Source organism: Hemiscyllium ocellatum, chromosome 42 (assembly GCF_020745735.1).
Source record: "Hemiscyllium ocellatum isolate sHemOce1 chromosome 42, sHemOce1.pat.X.cur, whole genome shotgun sequence".
Taxonomy (NCBI): domain Eukaryota; kingdom Metazoa; phylum Chordata; class Chondrichthyes; order Orectolobiformes; family Hemiscylliidae; genus Hemiscyllium; species Hemiscyllium ocellatum.
Genome location: NC_083442.1, coordinates 27,559,241 through 27,571,241, shown reverse-complemented (window position 1 = coordinate 27,571,241; position 12,001 = coordinate 27,559,241). Strand labels below are relative to the sequence as shown.

General features: G+C 46.7%; 1 protein-coding gene across 3 annotated transcripts in view; it reads right to left on the bottom strand.

Moving 5' to 3' along the window:
- Nucleotides 1–12,001, bottom strand: part of LOC132834858 (AT-rich interactive domain-containing protein 3B-like) — a 211,964-nt gene that overhangs the window by 132,949 nt on the left and 67,014 nt on the right. For all 3 annotated transcript variants that reach the window (XM_060853954.1, XM_060853952.1, XM_060853953.1), the window contains exon 3: nt 7,680–7,787. In XM_060853954.1, coding sequence (XP_060709937.1) covers nt 7,680–7,787 — 108 coding nt within the window. The remainder of the gene's footprint in view (nt 1–7,679; nt 7,788–12,001) is intronic.

The window sequence follows — 12,001 nt, the reverse complement described above, 5'->3', positions numbered from 1 at the left end:
GACCTCTACAAGATGAACCGCAGAAATTCACCCAAGATCCTCAGCATCTTTCAATCCCATGACCACTTACATCTAGAAGGACAAGGGCAGTAGGTACATGGGAACACCACCAGCTGCAAGCCACCCAACAGCCTGACTTAGAAATATATCGCTGTCCCTTCACTGTCACTAGGTCAAAATACTGGAATTCTCTCCCTAAGCGGCGCTGTGGGTCAACCCACAGCAGGTGGAGTGTAGCGGTTCAAGAAGGCAGCTCACCACCACCTACTCAAGGGGCAACTAGGGACAAGGAATAAACGCTGGCCCACCCAGTGATGTCCACATCTCACGACGGAATTAAAAAAGCCTCTAATTTGTGCATCTCCGATTTTAATCACGCCGTCATTGGTGCCCTCAGTTGCCTGGGCCCCAAACTTCTCTCCTTTGCTTCCTTCATTCAAAAATACTCCTTAAAACATGCCTCTTGGACCAAGCTTCTGCTCACCTGCCCTCATAATGCCTCATGTGGGGCGGGCCATTTTGTGTGACGCAACAGCTCCCACGAAGCACCTTGAGGTGCGTTACTGCGCCCAGAAGGCGCTACATAAATGCAAGCTGTTGCTGCACCGGAGTGCAGGGGCACGCTGTTTTGCCACGGAGATTTAAAACAAAGGTTTGTAGTTGAAGGAAAACTAATTCCTTTTGAAAGGAAACACAGCCAAGAAATATTTCCTGATTTTAAATAAGGGATGGCAGGGTGATTAATATAAGCAGCTGGTGATTGGCAGCTCTCTAATTGCTTGAAGCTGATCAGGTTTCGCTGGCCTTCAGTGGGGGAAGGGGAGAATTGTGGTAGGGAATGGTCTAGAGGAAAGGTCAGCCTCATAATGGAGTCAACATCCCGATGTGATTCATCAATAATTAAGACACTAAAAGAGGCTAAGCTTCCTTTATTAAAATAAAAGACCACACAACAGATATAGGGGTCACTTACGATGTCCCTTTCCACTTGGCTAAGCCGACGGACTCCTATCCTTTTATTTAGCATGAATTTTTCATGCAAGCCTGGAGCGTGGATTCCAGCAAAGCTGATAGCACACACAAAAGGAAAGAATTGAATATTTTTCACCCCCATCCTTTCCCATTTCTCACAAAATTGTCCCCAAACTGGGACTGTGCCTGTCTAAATGATTGGTGGCACTCCCATTCACGCCACACAAATGCCAAGCAGTGGCCATCTCCAAAAAACGACCATCAAACCACTGCCCTTGACATTCAACGGTGTAACCATCACTGAATCCCCCACTATCAACATCCTGGGGGTTATCATTGATCAGAATCTCAACTGGACTCATCGCATAAACACAGCAGCAACAACAGCAGGTCAGAGGCTGGTCATTGTTGACTGAACGAGATGAATTCAGGATGGTCCTGTGATGTCAGGACTGTTTGGACATCATTTATTCATTTGTGGGACGTGGACATCACTGGCTGGGTCAGCATTTATTATCCGTCCCTAGTTGCCTCTTGGGAAAGCGGTGGCGAGCTGCCTTCTTGAACCATTGCCCTCCTATAATCCTGATATCCAAGGTAACCCCTCAACAGCACAATATGTCACAGTCACAGGTGATAATAGACTCTGAGGTAGGGATAGAAATAACTCTTTAAACACTTTGAGGAGGGAAAAGACAAGTTTTAAATAAACCTCAATTGAAAAGGTATTTAATTTAGAAAGGGAGGAATGTAAATGATTATATAAAACATAGAAAATATGACTAGGAATACTAACATCTATTACCTGAAACCAAATGACCTTAAAAGGTAGTTAAAATAGAGAAGGTGGTATTCCACAACTGATCATAAAATGTACAACCTTTCTCTTTCTATGACATTCTAAGTCATTCTCTCCCTTCCTCACCTGGAGATGAATCTTTTTTTATACCAGACAGAGGGTGTATGTGAGTGAGTGAGAGAGAAAAAGAGAGAGAGAGAAAATGAGAGCGCGCATGTGTGTGTTGTGTCTGTTAGATGTACGCAATGTGTTTGTGTGTAGATGTGTTCGATGTGTGGTGTATACATGTGTATATGTGTATGATGTGAGGTGTGTGATGCATGTATGTGTTTGATGTATGATATGCATGTGTGTGAGATGTATGGTGTGATGTGAGTATATGCCTGATGTGTGTATGTGTCTGAATGTGCGTGTATTTGTGTGGTGCGTGTTGTGTGTGAGATGTGTGATGTGTGTATCTGTGTAGTGAGTGTATGTATGTGTGTATGTTCTATGGCATGAGTGTGCAATGTTGTTCTTTGGCGCAATGTGTGTATATATGTAATGTGTGTGATATGTGCGTGTGTTTTCTATGGTGTAATGTGTGTGATGTGTGTATATGTGTCATGAGTGTACATAGTGTATGTACTGTGTGTGCATGTTCTATAGCATGATGGGTATGTGTATGTTCTGTGGCACAATGTGTGCACGTGTGTATGTTCTGTGGTGTGATGTGTTAACAGAGCTCCATCACAGATGGCACTATGACCCTGCCCTCAATCCTTGCCCACAGCCGCACTTTCAAGGGATTGGGGAAGGTCTCTGGATCACAATCAGAAATGTGAAACCTCACTAATTTCCAACTCCGGCCCATTCCTCCAAGCCCAGAGTCCTAAAAATCCCTGCAAGCTAGCTCCTTACTGTTTGTGAATACTGTGAAAGCTTCTCTCCTCATTCCTGGGGCAGGGGGTGGGGGTGGGTGTGGACAACCATCAGCACGAGGCCGGACTGTGAACAGAAAGACAGCTGAGTCCCCATAAGGGAGCAGGAAAACCATCCATGTGGCACTCCGACAGTGCAGCCCTCCCTCAGTACTATCCTGGATGCTGCAGCCTTGACCCAGGCTGATGCACTGGGCCGCGAAGATTCTCAGTGAAAGAGTGGAGAGTTGGCATTGAGCCAAGGCAAATACCAAGCTCCAAATCCTGCGTCATCGCCCTAATTCTGGAACTGTCCTCTATAATTAGCCGATGCTATTGACCTCAGAGTGTGATTCGATGAACGGATATTACTAATGGTGGTGGGGGGGTTAGGGAGCTATGCTGTGCACTGGAACCTGTGTGTCCAATGGCCAAACTGATCTTGCTTTGGTTCCCCCCAGCAGCTGGTGTGAAACACGAGACCGTGAGGAGGTCACAAAGGAAATCAAATTCCCACAAGTGACAGTTCACACCATGCCACCCAATCCCTCGCACTAGTTCCTTCATCAGATGGAACAATTGTAATTAATGCAGGGATTTGCTGGCCTGAGCACTTCCTATCAATGTAAACCTCTTGCAGACTTCCTTCACAATGTTTAGTTAGCCATTTCCTGCACACTACCCAATGATATGGCAATGTGATCCCCCCGCTGCATGTTTTGGTTTTTTATAATGACAGGGTGGGGGCTACGTTTGTGCTCAATTGGAACACAATAACGTGTGAGGAGACTCAATCTTCACGGCACGCCAACATGTTCCCCGATGGAGTCTGTCCGTCCAAATTCAAACTTGTCACAATTTGCCACGCAGTCCCTTAAGGGGACTCAACTGTCTTTCTGTTCACAGTCTGTCCTTGTGCTGATCCCCACCCACTCCCACTTGTCACACACAGAGTGAAAGCAAAAATCAGTGCTGACACGGTTCATATTTTTAAACTTACATTCCAGAATTAGGGCAATGATGCATAATTGTTGTTGCAAGGCAATTTGAAATTGCAACTTCCTTTTCCTTCTCTGATGGGATGAGGGTATCATTGGCTGGGCCAGCATTTGTCGCTATTGCTTAATTGCCTCTAAGGGAGAGGCTTCCTACACCATTTCAGAGGGAAGTTACAAATCACACAAACATACAAAATAAGAGTCAATTAGATCATTCAGACCCTCAATCCTGCACGCTATTTAATGAGATCAAGACTAATGTGTTTGTATCTCAAATTCCACATTCCCATCTTTGATTCCCCTGCCAAACAGGAAACTGTCAATCTTGGTCCAAGAAATATTTAACAATCCTCTGAGACAAAGATTCCCAAAGTTGTACAACCCACTGTGCGGGAAAAAAAAAATTCTCCCCATTCCAATTCCAAATGGGGTAACCCTGAATTTTATACAGTGTCCCCTTGTTCTGGATTGTCCCACAAAAGTAAAGTCCTTTTCACATTCACCTTCGCAAGACTATTCAGGAACTTATCCACTTCAATCAAATCAGGATAAACAAGGCATGGGAATACACGATGAACAGTAGGACTCTGAGAAGTACCGAGGATCAGAATGCCTGTATACCACTCCCTTAAGGTATCAGGACAGGTATATGGGATACCTGCCTTTAGGCAGGACGGCTGGGTGGCATGGTGGCTCAGTGGCTAGCACTGCTACCTCACACTGCCAGGGACCCGGGTTTGATTCCACCCATGGGTCACTGTCCGCATGGAATTTGCACATTCGCCCCATCTGAGTAGGTTTCTTCCGGGTGCTCTGGTTTCCTCCCACAGTCCAACGATGCTCAGGTTAGGGTAGATTAGTCATGCCCAAATTACGCCATAGAGTTCAGGCTAGATGGGTTAACCATGGGAAATGCAGGGATGCAGTGGGTCTGGGCAGGATGCTCGTCAGAATGTCAGTGTGGACTTGACGGACTAAATGGCCTGCTTCCACATTCTGGGGATTCTATGAGTTGAGGCACGGAGTTCAAGGGCAGAGAGGTTACCCTGGAACTGTATAAAACACTTGTTAGGCCACAGCAAGAGTGCTGTGTGCAGTTCTGGAAACCACATTACAGGAGGGATGTGATAGAACTGCAGAAGGTGAGGAGGGAGATTTACCAGGATGCTGCCTCAGCTGGGGAGTTTCAGTGATGGAGAGAGATTGGACAAACTGGGATTGAGCCGAGGAGATTAAGAGGGGAGATGATTGAGATGAACAAAATTGTGAGGGGCAGAGACAGGAAAGAATATTTCCCCTTGATGGAGGGATCAGTGACTGGGGAGGGGGAAATAGATTTAAGGGAAGGGGCAGAAAGATTAGAGGACACGTGAGGAATAACATTTTCCCCCAGAATCTGGAACTTGCTGCCTGTAAGGGAGGGAGGGACAGAAACATTCAGGAAGTATTTAGATGTGTGCTTGTGATACCAAGATATACAAGACTATGGGCCAGGTGCAGGTGAATGGGGTTAGAATAGAGAGGGTGTTGTTGTTGATGAGTAATGGGCTGATAGATCTTTGGCTGTGCTGTCGATCATCACGAGCCTGTGACAATTCTCAGTCTTCTAAACCGCAGGAGAACCAAAGCCAGCCTGTCTAGCCTATCATGATCAGTAGCAGTCTAGACAACCTCCTCCGATCTAGCTCCAACGTATCTACATCCTGGGCTTTAAGGGCTACTCCAGAAGGAATAACTCAGGGACTCCTTAAGGAATGCAGTGGAACAGAGGGACCTTTGAGTTCAGGTGCATGGTTCTCTGAAAGTGGAGTCCCAGGTAGACAGGGCAGTGAAGAAGTTCATCAGTTAGGGCATTGAGCATAGAAGTTGGGAAGTTATGTTGCAGTTACACAGGACTGGTGAGGCTGCACTTGTGGTCAGTTTTGGTCACCTTGTTATAGGAAGGATGTTATTAAACTGGAAAGAGTGCAGAAGAAATCTACAAGGATGTTGTCTGGACTCAATGGTCTCAGTTATAGGGAGAGGTTGGACAGCTCTTTTTGTTTCAGAGTGTAGGAGACTGAGGGGGGACATTACAGAAGTGTATAAGATCATGAAAGGCATGGATAGGGTGAATGCACTCAGTCATTCCCAGGGTTGGAGAATTGAGAACTAGAGGGCATCAGGTTAAGGTTAGAGGGGAAAGAATAAAAGGGAACCTGAGGGGCACCAGTGTTACCCAGAGGGTGGTACGCATATGGAATGAGCTGCCAGCGGAAGTGGTTGAGGCGGTACATTAACAATATTTAAAAGGCATTTGGACAAATACATGAATAGGAAAGGATTAGAAGGGTATGGGCCAAGTGCAGGGAAATGGGGTTAGCGTGGATGGACATTTTTGTTGGCATGGAGCAGTTTGGGCTAAAGGGCCTGTCTGCTGTTTGACACCTACTGGTATATAACAGCTTATTGCTAGTGTGGAAGCAGGCCATTGGGCCCATCGAGTCACACTGACCCTCTGAACAGCATCCACACCCAGACCCCCCCCTCAACCTATTTCTGTACCCCTACATTTCCCATGGCTAACCCACCTAGCGTGCACATCTCTGAAGACTGTGGGCAATTTATCTTACCTACACATCTTTGGACTGTGGGAGGAAACCGGAGCACCCGGAGGAAACTCTCACAGACACAGGAGAACGTGGCAAACGCTACACAGACAGTCGCCCGAGACTGGAAACGAATCCAGGTCCCTGGTGCTGTGAGGCAGCAGTGCTAACCACTGAGCCAGTGTGCCACCCCAAACAGGAAGAGTAAGCAGAGAGTCAGCCTCAAAAGATGATGTGCATTCATAAAGTGCCTTTCATAACCCCTGTATGTCCCAAAGCACATGAGAGTCATTCTTGTAACATGGTGGTCAACAGCGAGGGCCTTCAAAGAAGAACGAGATCATTTGGTTCAGAGCAGTGAAGGGTCTGGAGATCACTGGGGAGGACTCTCTAGCACATCTGGAGGTAGAGAAGCCAAGATTACTTACATCTGCCCTGTGAGCAACTCACTTTCATGCCTCATCTGAAAGTCAATGCCTCAGACAGTGCAGCCCACCCTCAGCAATGTCCTGGAGTATCTTCTTCATTGCTGAAACGTAACTCAAACACACAACACTCTGACTCAGAGGCCTGAGGGTTACCTACTCTTCGCCAATCCCCTGAGACCCGAGGAAATGCGGATAAGAATCTCATGGTTGTGTGGAATTACACCTCGGCAACAGGTCTCGCGTCTTTAAGAAGAGCAGATAAGAAAACCATTGGATTCTCAATATGAGCCAGGACAAGAAAATCACCAGCAGCTAACGCCGCCATCAATCACAGAAAAATGGCAGACTGTGAAATCTAGGGACTGATGCATTGAGGGGAGTCGATGAGGATTATGGGACAAATCGAAGGAGGTAGCTGAAGAGAGACTGAAATGAAATGGTTCTTGTTGGGAGAAAGACAGGGACAAGTGTGGCATGGACAATAAGGGAGATGGGACTGCCAGGGAAAAGCCAAAGTCCAGTTGGAAAGACACAGTGCCGGCAGACTTCAACAGAGCGGGATGGGAAGAGGAAAGAATGGCGGCTGATGGGGTGAAGGAGGGAAAGGTGACCAGCGACATTGTGGTGCCCTCAGCTAGGATGGGAGAAACTGGAAGACAGCTAAAACCAGGGACTATTTAAAAATCTTACACAACTCTAAAGGGTCACTGGGCTTGAAATGTTAACTCTCTGTTTCTCTCTCTCTCCACTTATGCTGCTGAGTTTCTCAAGCACTGTCTGAGTTTTAATGAACTAGAATTGGGCTTTACCACAATCCCGCAGTCACCGTGACAAATTTTCAAATGTATTTTAATCAAGTGAACTTAAACTCTCTAGTTATTGGGATTCAAACTCAAGTCCTGGATTAACCCCCCAGCATCAGAACTACTACAGTACTGTTGTTGATGACAAGCCGAAACTAAATCTACTGCAGTTTGAATGAAAGAGGGCCTTACCTGTTTAATAGTGCCAGGGATGTGGGCTCCTGGCACACTGCCTGGTCGGTGAGAATTTTTTTTCCCCAATTCTGATTGGTCATTTGCCATCCAATCAGAAGGCTGTATCTAGGGAGGAAAACATTTGGGTCGTCCAATCAGAAAATCTGGATGCAAGACTTCAGACATGACAGTCATCCAATCAGAATGCACAATAATGACACACAGCTAGAAGGAAAGTTATCCTTACTATTTGCACAAATCATTAGTTTATATCTGGAGTCCCCTCAAAAGGGTTACCAACCAAAAATAAAACATGGACCAGAAAAATGTAGAGTCTGGTGGTTTGAATTCACAGGATTGCCAAAGTGAGTCGGTTTCAAAGGCCATTAACTGGTTGTCATGCAGTTTATTATATTTTGGGCCAATGAAAGACACAATACATAAATCTTCCTTCTCCCACTTTTTTGCTGAGTCAAGAAACATCTTAAATCAGTCAGCCTTCTATTTATGAAATCATATTTGGTGTTCAGAATGTTCAAACACTATCCAAAGCCATACAGGATAGGATCCGTGTTGTGAACACATTTTTTCTGAACATGGAGTCAGGGTTCAGGAATTTTCTAAGGCTGCTAGGAATTACAGGCTTCCAGGTTAAGTGGGGAAACTGACCTGAACACGAAACAAAGAGGGTGGAGAGACTCGCCGACTTTAAGGACATTTAAATGGTCATTGGATAGATATATGGATGAGAATGGAATAGTGTAGGTTAGATGGGCTTCAGATTGGTTCCACAGGTTGGCGCAACTTTAAGGGCCGAAGGGCCTGTACTGCGCTGTAGTGTTCCATGTTTTATGTTCAATGTGGTTTGGTTTGGGGACCCAGATCATTCCTACTCCTCTCGGCCCATAAGCAGCGCTGTGAAGACAGCGAACCTCTCTGAACTTGTCCTCACCAACCACTCCCCCGCCCAACACCCCCCCCCCCACCCTAGCCAAATACCAGGTTACTCAATCGAGGCTCGACAACACACAGAATCAGAGAATCCTGAAAGTGATATTCGGCCCATCGAATCCACGCCGGCCCTCTGAAGAGCATTCAACCCAGACCCAACCGCCTAATCCATCCCTGTAACCCTGCATTTCTGATCGATAGTCCATCTAACCTGCACACCCCTGGATGCTATGGAACAACTTAGCAACAGCCATTCCACCTAATCTGCACATCTTTGGACCTGTGGGAGGAAAGCAGAGCACCTGGAGGAAACCCATGCAGACAGGGGGAAAGAGGCTGAAATGGAACCAGCTCCTCGGTTCTGGCAGGCAGCAGTGCTAACCACTGAGTCACTATGCTGAGCACGGGTGAGGCTGCAAAATAGCTTAAACCAAACACTCCCTAAAATACTGCAAATGCCTTCTGGACCAACCCCTTCCCTGTTTCCTTGTGGTTTCAGAGGTTTGAATATCTGATCAGCCGATCCCTATTACTGGGCGCTAAAAGAATTCAAACATGGTGTCAGCACTTGCCTCTCTTCCATTTACTCAATTTCAATCACTCCATCTACTGCTCCTCAATAGAAGGTGAAATCAGCACATCCAAGAGAGCTCAAAGTCCCACACCTCACCTCAATCTTCAACCAATTCAACTTCTTCAGATCCCAGATTCCAGATTCCAATTACTTCCCCAGTCCTCTTGATTTTAAATCCATTGAGTACATCAAGCATTATGCATTCATAGGCAAGGCTAAGGGCAACCTGGTGGCTCAGTGGTTAGCACTGCTGCCTCAGTGCCAGGAAAGTGGGTTCAATTCCACTCTCGGGCAACTGTCCATGTGGAGCTTGCACGTTGTCCCAGTGTGGGTCTCCTCTGGCTGGTCCGCTTTCCTTCCACAGTCCAAAGACGTGGAGGCTAGATTAGGTGGATTGGCCATGGGAAACTGTTCCATAGTGTCCGTGGGGATATGCAGGTCAGGAGGATTAGCCATGGGGAATGTGGAGTTATGGGGACAGGGAGGGGAGGTTAGGTGGAATGCTCTGCAGAGGATCAGTGCAGACTCAATGGGCCAAATGGCCTCTTTCTGCACTGTGGGGATCCTATAATTCTCTGCTTCTTTTGAATGAAGACCACACCTATTACATAGATGGGTTAGCCATGGGAAATGTGGGGTTACAGGGATCGGGTGAGTGTCTGGTGGGATGCTTTTGGAAGGGCAGTACAAACACGATGGGCCAAATGGCCTCTTCCTGCACTGTGGGGATTCCGTGACTTCAAACAACCTCAAATCAAAAATGCCCTTCAAATTTCTTGCACATCTGTTTCATGTTGGCTGCTGGTAATTACATTTTGCCTCTGGTCTTGATATCTCATTTTAGGTTAACTACTTTCAGCAATTATGTTTCTTCCCCCCCCCCGCCCCCCTTTTCACATTACAGTAATTAAATTTTTAAAAATGTCACTTCCCCACCCCATGAGAAGCCGCTTAGAAGGAGTTGCACTGGAGCCTTTAGAGAAATCCAGAAATGGTCAATGAGATTTCGGTTGTTACGTATCTAAACCCCATTTCACAGCAATACTGCTGCCACTCCTAAAGACATGTCACTCAGCTCAGCAGTCAGCGTAATCAGTAAGGAATTAATCTCCCTTTTAATAATCTCTCGGCTGCACCAGAGGTGAGGCAAGGGGACTGAACATGTTTCACAAGTAATCTCTCGGTGGGGGAGGGGAGTGTTGAAGGCTTTATGACTGATTTTTAGTTAGAAATCCAAAGATAGGAGCAGGAGCATTTTGGAAACGCAAATCAGGGCAGGACTTATACACCGAATGTTGGGGTCCTGGGGAGTGTTGCTGAACTAAGAGACCTTGGAGTGCAGGCTTCATAGTTCCTTGAAAAGGTAGATAGGATAGTGAAGAAGGCATTTAGTACGCTTTCCCTGATTGGTCAGAACATTGAGCATAGAAGTTGGGAGGTCACGGCTGGTTAGGCCACTTTTGGAATATTACGTTCAGTTCCGGCCTCCCTACTTAGAAAAGATGGTGTTAAATGCCTGTGGAATTCATTGCCGCAGAGTGCAGTGGAGGCCGGGACCCTAAATGTCTTCAAGGCAGAGATTGATAGATTCTTGATGTCACGAGGAATTAAGGGCTACGGGGAGAATGCTGGTAAATGGAGTTGAAGTGCCCATCAGCCATGATTGAATGGCGGAGTGGACTCGATGGGCCGAATAGCCTTATTTCCACTCCTATGTCTTATGGTCTAAAATTGAAAGGGTTCAGAAAAGATTTACAAGAACGTTGCCAGATTGGAATATTTGAGCCAGAGGGCGAGACTGTGTAGGCTGGTTTCCCTGGAGTGACAGAGGCTGAGGGGTGACCTTATAGAGGTTTATGATAACATGAGGGGCATGGATAGGCTAATAGACAAGGTCATTTCTCAGGGAAGGGGAGTCCAAACTAGGCGGCATAGGTTTAAGGTGAGGGGAAAGATTTAAAAGGGACCTGAGGGGTAGACTTTTCCAAATAGAGGGTGGTGCGTGTATGGAATGAGCTGCCCAGAGGAAATGGTGAAGGCTGGTACAATTACAACATTTAAAAGGCACCTGAATGGGAATTTGAATAAGAAGAATTTGGAGGGATATGGGCCACGTGCTGGCAAATGGGACTAGATTAAGTGAGGGTATCTGGTCAGCATGGATGGGTTGGGTCGAAAGGTCTGTTTCTGTGCTGTGTGACTCTATGAGTAGGCCATTTAGCCCTTCGAGCCTGTTTCCCCCATTCAATATGATCATGGCTGATTGTCCAACTCAGTCCTCTGCTCCTGTTTTCTCCCATGACCTTCCAATCCCTTTAGTCCCTGGAACTCTCTCTAAACCCAGTGAAACATTTAATGTTTTTGCCTCAACTGTTTTCTGTACCAAGGAGTTAGAGGTTTCTGATGTAGGTATGTTGGGCAGCTTTTAAAGGGGTAGTTGAGGGGGGAGTTGACATGTTGTTTGAGGAGGGAGAATTGAAGAGAAAAGACTAAAGGGGGGGATTGAAGATGGGGTGAGTTGAGGACAGGGGGGATGAGGAGCGGGATTGAAGAGGAGGGGGATTAAAGAGATGCGGGATTGAGGGGAGGGAGGATTGAAGAGGGGGGATCAAGGGGGGAGATTCAGGCGGCGACTTGGAGGGAGTGAGGATGGTAGTGGCGGTGAATGGGGGCGGAAACAGGGAGGGGAGGTTGGGCATGTCAGGCTGCGTTTCCTTCAACCACCTCTTTCCCAACATCCCGAGAACTCCTAAATCAAGGTGTGCCCCCTCTCCACCCCACCAACTCCCGCCACCCCCCAACACTCAACCCCTGG